We start from the raw sequence: 20,738 nt of genomic DNA, 5'->3' as shown, positions 1-20,738 counted from the left end.
CATTTAAAACCTAAACCGCTAAAAGATGTGTGTCCAATCAAACCATCGAAACCAATATAAACTCAAATATAGAAAAATCAAGAAATCAACCACAACAGCACAAAGAGAAAAAAATAAAAAATTCCAAACTAGGCCTCTCAAATCAGGTGTTCCAGGAAAGATTTGAGGGAGTTTCTTTCTGAAGAGGGGCGCCTGCTACCTTTTTTGAAAAATGCTTGCAAGGAACTTGGGGTTGGTTAAACTGAGTTACCTGGGGGAACCCAGACGTGGACTGCCTGCTCACTGTGCTCAGAGAGGCACAGCTCCACCTCACTGATGAGGCCCAACAAGGCTGAAACATGGGTATGGGGTTTGCTGTTGGTACTCTTGTTCAAAAGGGAATTGCCATAGCATTTCTGTGCATGACTGCCCATGTGGGCGGGACAAAGACTGATATGCAAATGGATATTTCCCATCTGTGAAAGGTACAGTGAGCAAAAAGTGATGGCTGAAAACTCTCAAATGGGGAAAAGAAAACACAGAACAGGTTTTCGTGGCATGTTCTTTCTGGAGAGGGGCACCTGCTGCCTTTTTTGAAAAAATATTTGAGGGAGAATTGTACCTTCTTTCAGAGGTTGGAAGAAAACTATTTTGTAGGAGATAAAGTAATTCACATTGTAAACTTCGGTATATACAGGCAAAAATAAATACATAAAAAAATCCATATGGGAGTGGCCATGCGTCATACTGACAGGACGGGTCATACGTGCGCGGGTTCATCAAATGCAATTACATTGAACTAATTGCCCAGAATTGACTCCCTAAAGATTGCTGTAGTGCATATCACCCATGGGTCGATTGTTAGCTGAGAGTGCAGTGTTTGGGGCAGGGAGCAGAGAGAGCGAGAGAGCGACACAGCGCTGAGCCCCAAGATGGCACCCACTGCGTAGAATACCGAAAAGCCTGTGCTCTGGAGAAGACCTGAGGGAGACTGGACCGTTGGCCCAAGTGGGCAGGCTCGAGTGAGACATCCACAGAGCCACCCCCAGCAAACAACCCCTATGCTTGACTTTTCGGGATCCCGTCAAAGGGAGACAACAGCTAGTTGGTTTGGGCCCTACCACCACCACAATATAGGCAACAAAAAAAACAAAAAAAAAAAGACAACAGCTAAGCAGAGGGACATCAAAACCATGATGTCGCCACAAGAGATTAAGGACAAACACCAACAGACGGCAGTGACAAATCCACAAACCACATGCAGTTGATAAGCAAGATGGCGCATCTGCCACTAAAACAGATCTGAAGAACATACTTAATGAACGTAAGCAAGAGATCAAAGCTACAGGTGATCAGATCTCAAAGTCAATTGCGGAGTTGGATAGCCAGGCGCACAGAAGCGCTGGATGACTTGGAAAACGCCCACTGTGAGCAGGTTCAAGACCAAATGGAGCTTCAGCAAAGGATGATCACAATTGAAGAGCAGGTGGATCAGATACAGCTCAGGCAAGAGGACATGGAAAATAATATGCTGCAAAAGAACATCCGCGTGATGGAGGGTGTGGGGGGTCCCTTGGCCTATCAAAGACCAGGAACTGGAGGAATACGTGAGGAGCATGTTCCAAATGCTTTTGCATTCCAGGGAGTGCATGGATGTGGTCCTCCATGGAACACACAGGGTATACTCTTGACTTCATAAACAGAGGAATCTGTTCCCTGAACTTTTGAGTAGAATCCACTTTTTCCAACAAAAAGAATTCTGGCGGCCGCCAGAGACAAGGAGCCGCATTGAGAGATGCAAATCAAGCTCTTCAAGGACATTGCACTGCTGTCACTGGCCAACCATAGGAAGTGGAGCATTATCACAAGCTGGCTCAGAGAATAGAACAGAACGTGCAATATAGGTGAGCAGGGGTGGTGCCCGTGCAAACTGATGTTTGAATTCCGAAACCAGAGACACTATCAGAGTGCATTGACAGGCAAGGGGCGAGCGAAAGTGATGGGTGAAACATCGCCATTGTGTGCAACGCATCACAAGCAAGGCAAAGACAGTTCCAGAGGCCCCAGACAGGCTACCTCGAGGAACAGTACAATCCTAGCTCTGAAGATCCTGGAACGCTCCCAACCTATGAGGAGCTGTTCAGGTTTGCTAATGGTCGAGTGCAAGAGAGGGGTTGCTGTGGGAATGTTTATCTGAATTTGCCTGCTCTCCAGTTAGGTTAAGTAACAGTTTTCCCGTGTTTGTAAGCAGGAGGTTTTGATGGAGCACTGGGCACATGGGTTAAAGTTAAGGGGCCGGCATGGCTCGGTCCCTGTACAATGCCCTATAATGCGACAGAAATGTTGGGTTTGAGGTTTTTCTCCCTGTTTATTCATGGGATTCATGGGATTATTCATGGGATTCACGGTTTTGAATGGACCGGGGAGGTCCACACGGCTGTTAATTTTGGGGATATTTTTTTCCTTTTGCACTACCAAACTACGAGAGATGAAACTGCGCCAAGGCACTTATTTCCAAAGGCCGCGAAGGGAGAACAACCCGTGAACACGGCTAGTGCACCAAAATAAAAATAATATATAGGAGAGGGGTCACCCGAGATCTGTTTTACATTGAATGTTCAGGGGCTTCATTCGCATGTAAAGCATGAAGTAATCCTTCAATGACTAAAAGAGTTGGTGTTCCTCCAGGAAACCCATCTCCTTCCCTAAGATGAAGCAAGATTTGCATACAAGGCCTATTCCAACACATTCTTTGCCTTAGTGGGACCACTACTAGGGTCGGGGGGCGGGGGGCAGGGGGGTAATTCTCGTCCAAAATGGGATCGCCTGAAGGTCAAGGGAGTCCTTGGAGATAAGGAAGGGAGCTAGATGGCACTTAACACCCGAGTGGAGGGCCAAAACCTGTCCTTGGTCTCAGTCTACACCCCAAACCGAGAGCAGGGGTTCTTCTTTGAAGCCCTCAACTCTCTGTGGTTTTGCAGATGGGCAACTGATCGTAACGGGGGATTTAAATTGCACGGTTGTCCCCACCAAGGATAAAATGCTCCTACCGACGAGTGCAGAGAAGGGCCACTTTCTTTCCATGACGAAATTACAGAGGGACCTATGAGTGATCGAATCGGGGAGATTTTCACCCAGACAAACTATTTGCCAGTGCACAAAGGATTGTCTAGATCAGACATGGTTCTCATCTCCAACACGTTGATCCCGACATTCACATTGAGTGAAATCCTGCCAAAAGTCATGTCCAAACATGCGCCTATCCCTAGACCTGGGAATATCCCCCCAACAGCGGAGAAAGACCTGGCACCTGAACGATTTTTTCCTAAAGACACTGCCATGAGACTCCACATTAAGGACATTTTCTATCAACTACTTCCCCGAGATGTAGATAGTATCGACCAACGCCGGTTATGGGATGTTGGAAAGGCAGTCGTAGGGGGGCCATTTGCCCGGTGGTGGAATATATGGGAGCTAAAAAAGCCTAGGAGATCATACTATAAAAGAGGCCAGTCGCCTAAAACAGATCCAAAAATATAAACCTTCTTAGGTCCCTCTGGATTTCCACGAGCAGCCATTAAGGTCTTAGAGGCTCATCTGACCGAGAACAAAGCGCAAGCGATGCTTGACACAAAACAAAATTATGTAAAGGGAAACAAAGCCAATAAACTGCTGGCAGTGAAATTGCAACATATCTTCCAAAGTAATTTTATACATTCCTCGAGAGATAACCAAGACCACCGGTTACCACCGAAAGCGGGAAAATGTCCCTAATGGAGAGCTACTTTCGAGACACTAATGCAAAAATCCCTGCGAACCCCATACAGAGGGCACAATTCCTTGCGCTGACGCATCTCCCAAAGCTCACTAAAAAAGCTACAGATGCGTTAGAAGCACCCATCACCGAGCAGGAGATCCAGCAAGCTATCCTTGACCTACCAACAGGGAAAGCGATGGTTTCTCAGCCCAGTTTTTTAAAGTGTTCATACATATGATTTCACACAGTCTCACCAAATTATTCAATACCTTCCCGAAGGTGGTCTCGGAATCAATGGTGGAGTGCATGACTATACCGATCCCAAAGTCCATGAAAGACAGGGAAAACTGTTCAGCGTATCGGCAGATGGTGCACCTTAACATGGATGCAAAAATCTATGGAAAAGTGGTCACTACTAGGCTGATGAAGTCCTGCCAGAGATCAAGCAGGGTTCATTATTGAGCGAAGGGTGCACAATACCATTAGCGAGCGGGTGATCCGATTGCGGCAAAAGCGGAGATTCCAAAAATGTGTGGTTCTCCAGTTGGATGCCCACAAAGTATTGACATAATAAATTGGGAGTACCTAGAAACGCTCTTAAGAGAGAGTTCATTTTTTCAGTCCGACATTCATATTATTGTCAACTTTAAAATCCCCCAAACCAAAATAATAGTCAGTGGTCCCGCGCCATTCCCATTGAAAGAGGGACAAGACAGGTATGCCCGCTCTTGCCTCCAACATTCGCCTTGGAAATGGAGCCTTTGGCCCAGCGAATCAGAGGTAACCCATTGATCCGTGGAGTAACGCATAAGGGCTTAACAAAAACGGTGCTTTACGTAGACTACATCCTTTGCTTCCTTGCAGAGTCTTCCATTCCCGTCAATAGAGTTGACTAACACACTAGATCCTTTTGGGGATATTTCCGGTTTCCGTATAAACAAAGAGAAAGCATTAGGACCGAATATCACTGACACCCAGACAAACCCAAGAGCCCTACAACTCCCCCTTTAAATGGGCAGACAAAGAAATAACATGTATGGGAGTAAAACACACCTCTTCAGTCGAATCCTTAGAGGGAAAAAATATCCCAGATCTTTGGTGGGAATCTAAAGGAAATTTCCTGGTTGGGGAGAATCCAGGCAGTGACGAGGAACCTTCTGTCGGGCTACTATATGTTTTCCAAGCTCTGCCAATATAAATACAGACAAAGGAGCTAGCGGGCTTCCAGAGTGTCGTCGCTGAATTTATCTGGGCGAGCAAACCACTACAATTCCGCAAAAGGTTATTGTGAAACACCTGTAATATGCGGTCTGGGAGTCCCTTCTATTCAGGAGATATTTTCTAGCTGCACAGCTGGCCCTGATGCTTGACGGGCACAAGGGAATGAGATCCCAAAGTGGAAGGAGATCAAAGTGATAGGCCTCGAGTCCCCCTCGCGTTTATAATCCAAGAGATTAGGCAGAATCTACAGGGCCTATTACCAACGACGGTGTGCACACTGGAATAAGGCGGGAAAACAGACAGGGATTTGCAGAAACCTAAACCCACGGACTAAAAACCCTGACTTCTCTCCGGGGATGAGAAAACATGCTTTTGGGAAGTGGGAAGCAGACCTGCCTTTAAAACTAAGCAACCTTTAAAAGATGGGGAACCCCTAACTTTTGCTGAATGTAAGACGAAAATCATGGTCCCCGAAACAAGGGTTTAGATATACACAGATAAGGCTTTGGATCACGAACGGCGTAGTTAAAAAGGGCCGCCACCAGTAACCCAACCAGTCTAGAACAGACGATACAGGAAGGTAGGAGATCTAAGAAGATCTCGCAATTGTATAAGTTACTGGAGAAGTCAATTGAGGGAAGAAAAACTACCAAACATGCGTAAGTGGGAACAGGAATTGGGCCAAGTAGTCCCACTTTCAGCTCTTCCTTCTCAAAGGAATTCTCCCTTTTTTTTCACTTTTCACCCCTCTCCCCCGAGGTTCAATGTTACCCGAACCCCGGTTCTCTCTAGGATTGACTATTGCAATAGCCTCCTCCTGAATCTACCTTCTTCCACTCTGTGACCCCCTCCAGCTAACCCCGATAAGGCAGCAAGACTTATCCTTGGCCTTAAGCCCAGAGACCGCATCTCTCCTGCCCTAAAAGGTCTTCACTGGCTCCCGGTTGCTGCACGGATTAAATTCAAATGCCTATGCATCATTCACAAGGCTGTCTGGGCCTGGTGACCTCACCATCTTCAACAATATCTTACTAAATACTCTACCTCTAGACCACTACGTTCCTCTGGCACCAACTCTGTGTGTAAAGCGTTGGGCTAAACAAAAGGTAGGTGGTCAATCCCTTTGCTCAGCTGGCTCCCTCCTATGGAACACCATCCCCCCCTCCCCCTCTGCGGCTTGAGCAGGACTTTCTTAAAATCCAGAAGCTCCTCAAGACTTTCCTCTTTACCTCCTCCATCCCTTGTAACGCTCACCTGGTTCCCTCGGAGGCGCGGGTCTTGACTGGGCGGTGAAACCGTCTTCAACGTCAGGGGTAAGATTCGTTTGGCTCCCGGATTTGGCCCCTTTCTCACCGAAAGTTTGACCTGAAGGGTGAGGTGTCTGCAAGTGTAAAATCAAGGTATTAGTGGCTGGAAGGTTGGGAGAAGTTCCAAGCCCCTCTCTCCCTCTCTCCCAGTGGTACTCGGTCGATTGTTGTGCTCACCTTAAATAGGTGAATGCTGGGCTCTCCCATCCTGCGTCTCATGCAGGGGCGCTGGGTCCAGTTACTTCACTGGATATGAGTTCAGCCTCTTAATTGCAGAGGGTAAGTTGAGAGCGATGCCGCCGTGTGCTGCACGAGCGTGACTTGTAAGTATTAAAGTTCCCTTGAGATTGCTCTCTTCAAATGTCTTATCTCCTTAATGTCTATGTCTTTTCCCTTTCAGTTGCTGTCGGTGCCGAAGAAGATGCTCCCCCCAGGTTCGTGGCAGAGAGCGTAACAAGAAGATGGTGAATACGAAGGCACGTAAGTAGAAAGGCTGCTCTAAGGCTGTAGAATGCACCTTAATGTCTCTTTTGTCTTTACAGGTGCCGGAATGCAGCGCGAGCAGAGTTGGAGCGAGCGTAACACAGGTAAGCAGTTTTGTAACTAAGCGTTACTAACCAATGTTCTTTGTCTTTGCAGGCCTGATGCCGGACGAGATATGCAGAAAAAACGCCTTGAATGCTGCCGATGGATCGGGTAAGTTGAACCGCTAACTTTGCCTTCGCCTAACCTGTGCCTTTTGTTTTGCAGGAGCTGCTGAAGACTGAGGATTGGTTCCCAGCAGGTATTTTCGTATTCACAGTATCCGGAACTGAAGATTCGCTGGAGCTGACACGGTGAGCGTCCTGCTGCAGATGCAGAATAACGCGAAGCACATTGCACCAATCGGGTGTGGTTTAAATAGTCCATGGGAGTGCTTAGGTGTCTTCTTCCACAGCCTCGCCCAGGCAAAAGAGTTCGTGCTTCCAGAAGGGGTCCAGCATCAATGATCCAGGGAGTGGTGCCTGCCCCACCCAGAAGGAAAAGTAGTCCCTGTCAGAAGAGAGTGAAACATCATCTTGCTGGTAAGTAAGCAGCATGGTCTGCTGCAGGTAGGTCCACCCAAGCACTTTCACACTTGTTATGAGCCCGGCGCTTCCTGTGCCGGGACGGGTCCATGCTATGAGCCTGGCACCACCGGTGCCAGGACAAGGTCCAAAAGGTCCCTATTGGGACTTGCTGGTGCCGATAGTATATGTTATGAGCCTGCTTCCAGGGATGTTGGGTAGGTCCTGACTCCTTGGAAGCAGTGGTCATGACATCCCTCCTCTACTAATTACACAGTTGCTGTGATTGGTGTCTGGGGCCCTTATGCATCATTTGGGCCCCTGACCTCCCAAACCCAATCGTCCAGCTCCTGTCTACCCTCAGCACTCGCCTTGGTACACCCTTCGCCCTGGAGGTTCACACTTACTCCCAACATGGCTCCAGGCCGTATAGCACTCAACATTGAAGCACTTCATCTGTGGCTCACCCATGAGCTCGGATTCCCCAGCAATTACCTCCTCTACCCTCTTCCTTGCTGCACTTGCATGTTGTGAATACTCACAAGGCATAGTAGGTTTGTTATTTTTTCCACTGCACTGCTTTAAATAGTGTTTGCAATGAGTTTCACTCCCTTGTTCACTCCCTCGCCCTGTGGGTGCTTTGAAACAGGATTTTACTTGCTGTAAAAGCGCCTAACAAGTAAACAAATAAATAAAAAACTATCCGAAGACTCATGGCAGAAGATTGCAGCAAGCTCATAACTGTTAGAGGTGTACCCAGATTAAAGATGCTGCAATTAAGCCAAGCTATCTGGGGTACCTCTCCCCAGCGAAACTCCATAAAATCTAACCAGCGAGCTTGGATCGCTGTTGGTACGATGTGGAGAATGAGGGGACATGATCCACATGTGGTGGAGCTGCTCAGTGATTCAAATCTTTTGGAAAGAGGTTCGGGCAAAGAAACGATATCACGGGCCATCCCCCCCTCACCCAATCATAACTTGCAGCTACAATCACTGAAGCGTGCTTCTGGGAAATGCCTGACGGCCCCCAATAACATACTGGTGGATACAAATTTGTCAGATTCTGGCAATGTAGAGGATGAGATCGTTAGTGACTAATACAACCCTCCATATTCTCGAATATGGACCCCTTTTTAGATTTCACTAGGGACAGAGAAGCAGCCCCATTTAGGCCACAAATAATAGAACACTTGACTCTGGGTTGATGGGCGATCAGGGGCGAGATGTGTGGGGGGGGGGGGTTATCGCAAAAGGGAACCACAGGTTTGAAGGGGGACAGCCTGCTAGATAGCATAGCCCGGACTCAGATGCCCCAGCCGGGACAGGCAAGGGTCACAAGAATAGTGAGGATAATTCTATTTGGTAGTGCTTTCGTCTATTGTTTTTTTCCTTTTTGTTTACTTTTTTTCTGGGGGAAGGGGGATAAAAATGTGTTCAATCATGAGAGATTTTCATTATGGAAAGCAATTATTGGATTCTGAAGGGAAATGGGAGTAAAAACCTACTCCACATCCAAGATCTGTAAAAGTCTTAAATGGAATAAAGTTTATTAAAAAAATTGTATTAAAAATGAAAATATAACAAACATTCCTTGTGGGCAGTAATAACCCTGTTGCATTTTCTCCTTTCCTCCACAGGCCAGTCAAGACACTGAAACACCTACAGTGGCCATTTTCTGCTCTATAAAAGCTTTTTAATATACCATAAATTGAGACTATCGCTTGCTCATCTTCTGATCAGCTAATAAAAGTTACCCGCCACTTACATTTGTATACATAGTTTTACAAAGACAGTCTTTTCAGCATCTCACCTTAAGGCATGGATACAGTAGACAGCACGAGGCATGTTTTTCTTATCATAGAGGTCAGTAGTTTCAGGATGAAAAATCTATAGAAAGATGGGAAAGAGGCGATATAACATGATTGCTTCGAAATGGTCAACAACCAATTACGCCAAACTTTTCAAGTCAGCTGTGACACTAAGACAATAGTAAATTTGCAAGTAGATAAAAAGTAAACCCAATCATTTCTTTATTTTTCAACACATTCCGTTACAAAGCCTAAAGTGGTTTCTCTTGATGTACACGCAACTTCTTATTTTGAGTCGAATTCAGAAAAACCCAATTTTTTTATTGATACAGCTTTTTACAAACTTTTATCAAAACATTATACTAAGAAAGAGTGCCAATCTCACCAGACTAAAATATTCATTAATTAAGCCTTAACAAAAACATAGTCATCCCATTTATACTACTTTTTCAAAAAATGTAAATAATTTCTTTTGTGTATTCATTTTCTCCAAGTACTAGGTTCCAGAATGTTTCCACAACGAGCACCTGCATTAACTAATCCAATCCACCCCCCCCCCCCAATCAACCTGGATCTGGCTACTGTCAACCCATTGCAAAACACCGATATGCTTTATTGTTTCGTCTTCGAGACCACAGAATCTACAACGAAGATCTCCCTCTTTCTCTTAGATTTTCAAGATCTTTTATAAACCCACTATATAATAAGTCTGCTGATCTAACCTTTAATTCCACTATTGAAACCAAAAGGCAACATTGGGACAGAGTGAAAGGGGGATTCCATGTTCCATGTATCTTCTGAATTACTAACAACCATTAAAGAAGAAAACAATATATATAGTAAACTGCATAATACTACAGTCTTTTGTACAAAGTAAACTGTAATTATAAAAGTAAACACTATGGTTTATATTACATATTGTAAATAATACTACCATATATAAACTGCAGTAAAACCAAATCTAGACTCCACTTTATATACCAACATTTCCACTGTATTATATACACAATAGCAATGCAACAACTTCAGTACATTTTTTTTTATACTTTATTCGGTGCTTAGCCACAATCAAAGATTGGATATTGGATACAATCTTTAAAATAGAAACAATAAAATGCATTCTTATTTCTGAATCATCATAGTAATTCTCAGTTTTAAAGCAATGTAGATTAAAAAGACTACTTAAAAATAAACAGATGTAATTAGAAGAATATCTTTGTATCTTCCACTTCAGTGTTTTTCTTTTTATCAAGACCGTATGTAGCTATCTAGCGGCAACTGGTACATTTCATCAAATTTGAGTAGTCTGACAAATTAAGAACAAGGGTCTCAGAGGTCTCCTTCTCAAAGTAGCTTAGAGGGCGCACATCAGAAGGGAGTGCATTTCTGTTTTGATTGCGTCCTTACAGTGAACATTTCTCAGACTGGAAACTATTCTAGTGGCATGTAATAATTGCCAGCGGGAGAATGTGGTGTATAATGAATACATATCTGGGGCTTAGAAAATCGAAATAGGGCTAATAACCAAAGCATACTTTATGTTCCCAAAATGTATGGGACTGCGACGACCGGTTTGTCCCCAGGATTGATACTTTGATCCTCTTTCTTTGGAATTACCCTAGTATCTTTAAAACTCCTTTTACTGAAAATGGATTAGCCCATAATTTATGGTTATCAAGGTAAATAGTACTCTATATATTGGAACCAAGTTAACGAAAAACTTGCGTATAGGTGCGTTATAAATGCCATATCATAAACGAGCCACTACCTTCTTCATTTATTAGGTCCTGAACAGCCATTTTATACGCAAGAAGCAATGGTTCTGGTAGGTAGTACATATGTTGTGCTGTGATAGATTGCATGTATTCAGGTACATAGGTTTCTAAAGTGATTCCAAACAAAACCTTGTCATAGCATCACAATCTTATAACGCAATTTTAAGCATGACCTTATTAACCCAAGACTACATCATTAAGCTCCAAAGATGCTGCACTATTTTAGGAACCTATCACTGAATTGTAGATATATTCTGGGAAAGGTTACACTGGTGATTAACACCATGCATCCTTAATCACAGAGTGTATAATTTAAAATACAATTAAAAAACAGAGGACAAACTTTAAAAATAATCTTTACGGCAATAAACACCAAGCAAAACCCTCTTAGGCCCTGGATTGATTTCTCCCCTTAGAGGAAGTAGAACTGCATTTAGGTAAATTTGTATGTGAACAACCAATAAAAAGCTTGGATTCTACTAGAATAAACTGAAATATACTATAGACAATGTGAATAGCTCATTATAATTTCCCTGTATTTTAGTGGCAGCGACAGTTTACATGATACTTTACATAGGAATATAATATGGCGACATATGAACACTCTTGAAATTTGGTGAAGTTGCATGGATATTTAAATATGGATATTTAAATATAGAAAAATAATGTCCAAAATCTGTTTTGCTTTGGCCTTACCATGGACCCTGCCCCCACCCCCAAAATCTGTTTTGCTTTGGCCTTACCATGGACCCTGCCCCCACACCCAAAATAAGTCAGAAGGGGCTTCCAGGGACTTAGCATCCTCATCCAATTTACAGACCACTAATAACACCCTCAGCCACTAACTAGGCAATTTGGTGCCAGATTGTTCCATAGAACAGGTTAGATTTGTGATTAAGTGTGGTGGAAGAAGAGTAATCATTACAAAAAGATCATGAAGGTTTTTATTGCGCTGAATGACGATCTGCTTCTAAGGTCTGTAATAATTGGGGTCACTCAGTGATTCAGATAAGATTTGGAAGTGTGAGTATTTTACTCATTTTTTAAAGTTGAGAGTAAAATGACTTTAGGGAGTAAACCTGTAATGGGAATACCCAATGAGAGTATTTTATAAGTCGAAAACTGGAATTTCTTTGGTAATAATTATTTCTTTGCAGCTAGTTATTCATGCACATTAAAAAGTTACAGCTTTACTTCTGATCAGGCAATTATAACAGTAGTTTCTTCCTGTGGTACTACGTGCATTACTGTTCCAAACATACCCATTGCCCTGTGTGGGTGGAAGCAGGGCACAAGGTCTGTATACAATTTTTTTTTGGCAGTATTTTTGATCTGCATTTTTATTTTTGGGGAGTATTTGCCTATTTTTAGAGGGGGCGCGCTGATACACCCCCTTATCTCTAGGGCTGGGGTCACTTATTTCCCACTTGTAGTACTCAATTTATTAACCTCGGAAGTATAAAGGGCTGAGTCAGCCCAACTGTTGTGAACTCCTGTCACATGGCACTGCACTGTTCCCAAGGGTCTAGGCTTGCATGGGTGCTATCCACTGCGAGTAAACCAGATGGTGTCTCACCAGCTAGTCCCCAGGGATCGGTCATCCAGGTGGTCAGGACACGGCCATCGCTTTTGGATCCAGTTCCTGGGGGTGCACCAGTGCAGGAGGATCACCTGGGTGAGGGGTCTTCGGGGAGTAGGAGTATGACACCGGATGGCGAGACGTGGTTTCCACCCCCTGTAACACCATCACCCCATCCTACCAGGTAGGATCCGTGGTCACCTTACCTCCCCCGACCCTCCTTCCCTTTTACAACAGTTTCATACGGACAGCCCGCTCTGGGAGAAAACAGACTCACACCCGAGCAGTGTATCTGACATGTCCTGCTACTATGGTCAAGCGCGGTCCGGCAATTACTGACAATCACTCACACTCGACTCCCATTAAACTTCCGCAAACAGAGAAAAAAACAGAGCACGAGAGCACACTACGAACGAGGCAAAACAAACTACGGTACAGCGGTTTCTAGTTGACAGCTGAACGAAGGGAGAAGGTAATTACCCTTGACCTTTTCGGCAACATGCCAGTACTTTCAAGAAAACTTCGAAGCAGAAAGTGTAAGGCCAGGAAACCAGACCAAAGAATCCTGCATTGTGTCGGAGATACCAAGAGCCCTCCCGCGTAACTGACCAAGGAGGGGAGGAGCAGCAGCCGCCGGGGTATTATCTTTGGCTCCAAGAACAAAGAAGCGACAAAGATCAAAACAACCAGTGAGTTTGTTAGACCGATGCAAGATCGGTGTGTTGAAGTAAAGGTTGCAAGCAGCAACATTGTATAATGAGCGCTGTAACGAACATTGTTAAACACGTGTGATGAAAGACGCGAGTAAAGCTAACACCTCAGCATGCCAAGACACATAAGGCCACTGATAAATGAAAGTAATTGTGCCACCATCGCCCAAGCCACCACTCTCAAGGCTGGGCTACGGCAATGCATTACTGATTGGAGCCAACAGCGCCTGCATTGCTAAATGCCAGACAATCCAGTATAATGCTGTGCGTATCATTTAGAACATTCCTACATGTGAGCACATCTCAGAGGCTAGAAGAGACCTCCAATGGTTGGCGGTGAATAAGCGGATCTCCTTTGAAGCCAGCCTATTAATCCATCTGTGCCTCTTTGGAACAGCCCCCGTATATCTTAAGTCACTTGTCACTCCCTATGTACCTAGTAGGCCACTGTCTTCAGGAAATCTGGTCGGATTAATTGTGTTTTATTTATTTTTTATTTTTATTGTGCATTATATAGCACCTTTGTCCAAAGTGCTTTACATAAGAAAAACAACGGTACATAAAATCAGCAATGCAAATCAGGGTTCAGATACTGCCAGTGGCAATCAATCAGGGGACTGAAGCAGGTAAGGTTTTTAGAGAGGGACGGAACAAAGAGTAAGAGGTAGTGGAACGAAGAGACAGAGGGAGCATGTTCCAATGAAGAGGAGCAAGGAGCTGAAAAGAACGAAAGCGGGATTGAGCACAGGGGAATGGGGAACATTCAGTCTGAAAAGACCAGAAGAACGGAGAGGACGAGAAGGAGAATAAAATGAAAGGAGAGATGCAAGATAGTGAGGGGAAAGTCCGTAAATGGAATTAAAAACCAGGCAAAGAAAGTTACATTTAAGCTGAGAATAGAAAGACAGACCGCCGAGTGAGGCAAGAGAGCCCCGATAAGAAAGAAGGCAGAGAGAGCGAATAGAAGAATGGTAGATTAATTTAAGAGTAGCAAGACGTGAACAAGGAAGACCAAAGAACGTGACAGAACAATAGAATAGTTGAGAGATAATTAATGAAGAGATAAGAAGTTTTGTGGCATGAAAAGTGAGAAACGGGTGGACTCTGCGAATATTGCAGAGATGAAATCGACAGGCGCAAGATGTTAGGGAGATATCAGGGCAAAGGAAAGATTAGAAGATTAGAAATGAAGTAAAGGCCAAGATTACGGGCAGTCGGAGAGAGATAGACTGGAGGGAGGAAAAGAAATAGAAGGGGCAGGAGACTGTGGCAAAAGAGTGTTAGCGGGAAAGAATAGGACCTCAGTCTTTCCAGCATTTAAAGAACATTTTAAAGTTGTACCTTTAAAAGATCCAACGGACTTGGCAGATCCTTTCGAGTCAGAGCAGCTCAATTCTGTAAAGCCCTGCCAACTGCCCTGAGAATGGAAATCAACAACTTGGCGTTTCGTTAAGCTCTGAAAACCACGCTCTTCACTTAATTTTCTGGCCATAGTCTAGCCTGTTGGCTGACTTTGTTGTCCCGTTTCAATTACATGCGGTTTCTGGTCTTTTTGTTGGTCAGGAAGCCATAGTGTGTGCTAAGCCGTACGTGCCACCTTGCCCCGTTCTGAAAACATGGGGGAAGTGAAGCCAACTGCTCAACTGTCCTGACATATACTTTCTTGAACACTTTTCTTTCGCATAAACCATTGTCCCACACCATTTTGTATTATTTTGTATTTAGAAGTAAGGATTGGCAGTAGGTTCATTAGTATAGGCCCTTTTATTTTGACAGACTCCACTAGGGCTGCATTATTATTTGATGGTTGTAACTGGCTCCCTTCCTTAGATTTAGAAAGTTTTCAAACAACGCATTTGAAGTTCAATGAACACCCTTGAACTGTGATCACTTGAGTCTGTCTTCATTCTTGATACCATGCCTTCCTTACAGCACCCAGCTGCGGTTTGATGTCAACACTGCAGAGAAACTATAGCATGAATTTTATAAATACTTCGGTGTGAAAAACATTAACTATAGTATTCTAATCGTACGGTTCTGTAATGTTCTGCAGTGCACTACCATACACTGAAGATATATTGTAGAATGCTAAAGACCCAATTCATGTACTACAGTTTATATTAGATATTACTGAAGTTTCACAATGCTGTACAACACAAACTCTGAATTTACACAAACATTGTACTTTGGAAACTATTACACAGCAATTACTACAATTTTACAGTTGTAACATTAAATACACTACTTTATACAGCAGAAAATACACACTTCATGTACTTTAGTTTCTACTAGAAATTACTGCAGTATTGCTGTGAATAGTGCAGTAAACTAAAGTATATACCAAAATGTGCTGCACATCTGGCTTTCAGCATGCATTGCCGCCAATTCTTTCCTGAATAATGGTCCGCTGCTACGTGCGTTGGAATTGATCGTGCACGATTAGAATGACATTTCGTTTTGGACATACGCAAACTTCAAACACCCCCGCACCCCCTCCCCGCCCCTCGCAGTCCAAATAAAAAAAAAATACATTTCAGAACAAGCACCAAAGCCTTCACGTTAAAAGAATGAAGAAGGTGCCGCTTCTCAGACAGTATGAAACTATGCATTGTTTAACATGGAAATGACACCATAGATTACCGAAGGAAGTCCGATATGGTCCATAGCACTGCGCCAGTGGTTCACGTTATCAGTGTGCCGAAAATGAAGTCCAGTTGCCTAAATAGAGGAAAGCACAAACATCATGAATGACAATATCCACAGGCACAATGCAAGTCCATTGTGTAACCCACTACATAGGATCTAAAGCAAGCCCTCTCTTGGATACAAATATTGTTTCTGGCTCCTCCCCCACCACCCACGGGTTGGCCTCTCTAGGGGGCCCAAAGATTGTCCAGGCGCTTTGAAATATAAGCAGATTGTCTACTGCTTATATTTCCTATTAAAATGAGTCGCCGTAATCCTTTTTATATTAAAAACAGTCATCTTAATCCCTTTTTAAAGCCTCTGTGCGCCCCTGAACATTTGATGTGCTCCCTAGGGAGGCCAGCCCGCCAGTTTGAAGGCCACCGATCATTTGACTTGCACAAAACAACGTATCAAACTATTTTTTCAAATCAGTGGCACAGTTTAGTGTCGCCTTTATGTGCAAGATTAGGTACGCAGGTACAAAACACACACACACACACACACACACACACAACCCCCCCCCCCCCACCCCCACCCCCCCCCCCAGTGTTGCAATGATCGAGGTAGGAGTTGTGGAGGGACAAAAATGTTGGAGAGAACAGAAGAAAACCAGACCACATTCAGGGGCTCAGTATTGAGAAGAAGCAGGAGTACATTCGCAAACCGTACGAGTCACTCTTCTGCGAACCTGTGAACTGTGATACTGCGCCATGCTGAGACATGGTGAAACAAACTAGCCAATGGTGATACTACAAATCCAAGCGGCCTTAGTTTGCAATAAGACACTAATGCTGGTCTGCGATACAGGCATGCTGGAAAGTAAAACAATTACGTTGAGCGAATAAAATGGGGCAGGAGGAGACAAAGTCGCACAAAGTAAACAATACTATTGCAGTAGCAAGGTCATGGGTCGTGAGGGGAGGGGCAATGGGGAGGGGTAGATTTATTCCCACATACAACACCTCACCCTCTTATTACAAGGATCAGTGTAAAGACTGGTGGGGGTATCTGTACTTCTGCCCTTTACATGGTTGGGACAGAGCAGCCCAGCCAAGATTCTCTATATGGCAGCTATGGGCGAGCAGCCAAGGCTTAAGTTCTCAGGAGGTGATGCAGGTTGGTTCTTAAGTACAGCGAGTCCCCAAACCCCCACAAAGTAATGTCCTCCCACTATGTTAGGTGATGAAACGGCTAAAATAAATTAAAAGGTTCCTAAAAATATATACATATAAATAATAACATTGTACTTTGGTTATAGTATTCAAATAATGGCACTATGAGAGACTATGTGGTACCACACAATACTTGGATTCATAATTTCATCAACTGCTAACAGTCTTTAGAAAGCATGTGACTACTAAGCAAGGGGTGACTGCATAGATTAAGGAAGCAAGGCAGGTTAGTTTCAGAACAGACAGTATACTTTCTTTAGACTTAAATAGGGATACGGTGTGAGGATTCCCCCAACCTGGGAAACCTATAGCGGAAAGGTTAGGCGCATCACATCTTGTCTATTACAGCCCAGTTCAATAACATTCTGCTTTATTTCTACAGGACCCACCACCCCAAAGTACTTGAGGAGCCACGGGAGAACAGGATCCAAGACAAATCAGGGACCCCTGGATGATTCCTGAGGATGGCAGATGCTCTTCCTCGTCACAGCACCTTTGGTGCCTTGGCATGCGAAGAGGTGGAGTTTCTTGGCCTCACTCGACAGGAACCTTTGATGATGGATCCCGCTTTGCAAGAAGGAGTCGCTAGGATGTCAAGAGGAAAAGAGGAACCAGGCATTGTCGGAAAGACAGCACTTCGTCTTCACAGTGGTCTCCGTTGGCGGGTTGTTACTCCATCCGTGGGTGTCCCACGGAGGTGAAATATGCTGTGTACTGTGAAAAGGCCTAGCTGAAGAGGATAAGACCCTGGGGTCCTTGGATGACTTTTGGTGGAGACGAGTGCAGTGGTAAAAGTAGGCGTCAGGTTTTCAGAGTTTACCAGCTTATGGTTCTTTGGTGCTGCACCTGCAGCACGCACCTGTGGATGTCTTCTGGTGACATGGACTCGACTATGAACCCTCACAAAGGCTGGACCATCGGGATGCCATCTTCAGTTTTTGGTGGCATGAATTCCACCGGCGGACCTTCCTCTGCACACAGCGAACTGCGATCCTCTTTGGTCAGAAAAAGTGGTCAGATGCGTCAGGGATGTCCCTTGAAAGATTCTTTGATCAGGTGGAACTTTAGCAGCTCTAGGTGTCAAGCAGCACTGCCACAGTACCCCCTCTTCTGGGTAATACGTGGCAATCTGGCTTCCAGCGGTCTCAAACACTCCTCCGGACCCGGGGTGACGACTGGACTTTTTCGGATCGAGATTCCCTCTTCTGGACTCACGAAGACCCCTTCTCAGGACAGCAGAAACACAGGACTGGCTTCCAGGGTACTTCTGATGAAGAGTAGCAGGTGCACAATGATCCCTCGTAGCTTGGGAGGAGGTTGCCTATACAGGTCCTCTCTTGATTCCGTCCTTGGGTCAGCTTAGCAATCTTCAGATTCCTTGAAGAAATGAAGCTGCAGACTCCTTCCTCCAGCTACACCCAGGATTGAAGCTTCAGGTTCAAGATTCAGCTTCAGAACAAATTGGCGCCTCAGAAGTCCCTAGTTATATACATGTGTTCCCCATTCACTCAGGCTGAGCCAGGCTCAGTCAGCCAATCATACACAAGTGCGTTCGTGCAGACAGTCAGCCAGCCAGCCAGCCAGCCAATCAGGAGTAAGCACTCAGCCTTTCAGAACACTACACTGCATTCACTCCAGTTTCAATCAAGGCTGTACTATGCATTGTGCTACACAACCAAAACCAGACACCCACATCACAGACTATGAGTTGACTTCACACTCCATTCCTACAGGTCCCACCCAAAGGGTGTACTCAACACCGCCCCTTGGAAGGTTCCAGTCAGTCTGACAGGAGGCTGCCTCAGAGCCACAAGGCATAAAATAAGCAGTGTCGCAATTCTGTAGGTTTGCTTATCAAATTGACACTTGTGTAGCAAATCTAGCTATTTAAGTTGCCCTGTTCAATGAAGCCCAGCTTTCCCTGCGTTCCTCTCTTGCCGTTGGTGCTCCGTTCACCCTCTTTTCTCTGTTCACCTCAAGTGCTGATGGAGGGAAAGTGCAGCAGTAATCATCTCCCTCAATCTTAAGTGCTAAAGGTCTGTGTGGTATGGCTAAGCAAGAATGTATTTTTCAAATAATTGCAAACCAGAAGAAATCAGGATGATACTTTTAGTGATACTTTTATTACACTTTCTATATCCTGTCTGGCAAAGACATGTGTTAACGTTATATTTTTTTAAAAGACAGTCATGTAATTCCATTCCTGAAATGTAAATTGCTCCATTTTTCATAATTACAGTACTGATACTGTAAATCACTGCATCATCTCCATGCTTTACAGTAAAGTTTAGGATAGTGATCAATAGTTCCATCCAGGAAGACAGCTGGCCAAACTGTTTCCAGAGCCTTTTTTATCATATATGTTTATTCGTCTCCATTTAGGTAGCCAGCCTTTTACATTTGACAGACACTCATCCAGGGCTTGCAGTCTCTTTTTCGCCCGCTCGCATAGTTGAGTAGATTTTATGAAGTGTAACATTTGCAAGGGATGTTTAAAACTTTTATTTAACATTAACTTTTTTTGCAGTGTCAAATAAAAATATCACTGTGCATGACTGGCCTCTGGGTGGCAGCAGTGTGCCAAGCAAAGAGTGTTTGTAGTGACATGCACCATTTTACAGAAATCCCATTTACATTTGTCGTCATACGTTGCTATGGGTTGAGTGCACTCTTCTCTTAGGTCGAATAGGTAAACTAAGTTACCTGACCTGCAGATTTAGCTGAATTTTAAAGGCCCGACAACTCTCAATGTCTTAATTCAGTGGTATGTAAAACTGCTGTATCGTTGCTCATTTCATGTCTAAATAACTTCTGGTAACATTAACAATATTAGTACAACATTGCGGGTCTGTCTGCTAATCAAGAAGATTTTAATTAGCAAACTCTGCAAATCAATTTTTGAAAACTAATTTATGCCTTGGAGCCATATATAGTCTTTTCACCCAACAGCTAGTCAGGGAGAAAGACAGTAAGGGCTTCTCGGGACTTTTGGAAACAAGGTGTAAAGGCAATAGAAACCAAGAGGCTACAGTGGCCATCTTGCCTTTGTCCAGGAATCAATCGACTCCTATGGCAGGGCCTTGGTGTCCCAAAAATGGATGACACTTGGGAGCCACTGTCAAGTCAGCATGTAGCTGTCACTAGCCCATACCCTGCTCTGTGGATAACACATGCCCAAAAATACATAAGGGGTACAAGGGTGTACCCCCACCCATGGGTGCCATAAGGGTATCCCATAGGTGTTTTTCACCAAAAGTAAAAATGAAGAGATGCACTGCCAGAGGTCCAGGCTGGACCTCAGTGGCAGAAAACGTAGAAAACACACACACACGCTAAAAGGATATAATCTATGTTCATAGTACAATGGGTATTCAGTTGGCATGTGCATTCCACAATCGCCACATACAATCATATTTACCTTATACCGCAACTGCTCACAGTCATAGATCTTCTTCAGGGGTACAATATCTGGAGCAAAAAAGTGCCCCAGCTTGGCCAGGATCACTCCATTTCTCAAGGTCTCCTCCAGCTCTGTTGGTGGGGGTAATTCTTCATTCAAACAAGCTTCCATCCAGCTGTTGCAAAGAAACACATTTAAACAAAACACTAGAACATGTCCCAAATACAAACTCATTTTTCACAATCTACAAAATTAATGGTTTTCATAGACTTAAGTTGATTTCCGTTGTATGGG

The 20,738-nt window shown here is 44.2% G+C and overlaps 1 protein-coding gene across 2 annotated transcripts in view; it reads right to left on the bottom strand.

Annotated features, from left to right (window-relative positions):
- Positions 1–20,738, bottom strand: part of IQGAP3 (IQ motif containing GTPase activating protein 3) — a 1,503,259-nt gene that overhangs the window by 1,444,800 nt on the left and 37,721 nt on the right. For both annotated transcript variants that reach the window (XM_069607146.1, XM_069607147.1), the window contains exons 3-5: positions 20,463–20,619; positions 15,825–15,902; positions 9,123–9,199 (exon numbers count right to left, since the gene is read on the bottom strand). In XM_069607146.1, the coding sequence (XP_069463247.1) occupies positions 9,123–9,199; positions 15,825–15,902; positions 20,463–20,619 (312 nt within the window). The remainder of the gene's footprint in view (positions 1–9,122; positions 9,200–15,824; positions 15,903–20,462; positions 20,620–20,738) is intronic.

Source organism: Ambystoma mexicanum, chromosome 1p (genome assembly GCF_040938575.1).
Source record: "Ambystoma mexicanum isolate Mex_15411 chromosome 1p, UKY_AmexF1_1, whole genome shotgun sequence".
Taxonomy (NCBI): domain Eukaryota; kingdom Metazoa; phylum Chordata; class Amphibia; order Caudata; family Ambystomatidae; genus Ambystoma; species Ambystoma mexicanum.
The sequence above is the reverse complement of the archived record's forward strand: the minus strand, read 5'-3'. Positions and strand labels throughout refer to the sequence as shown.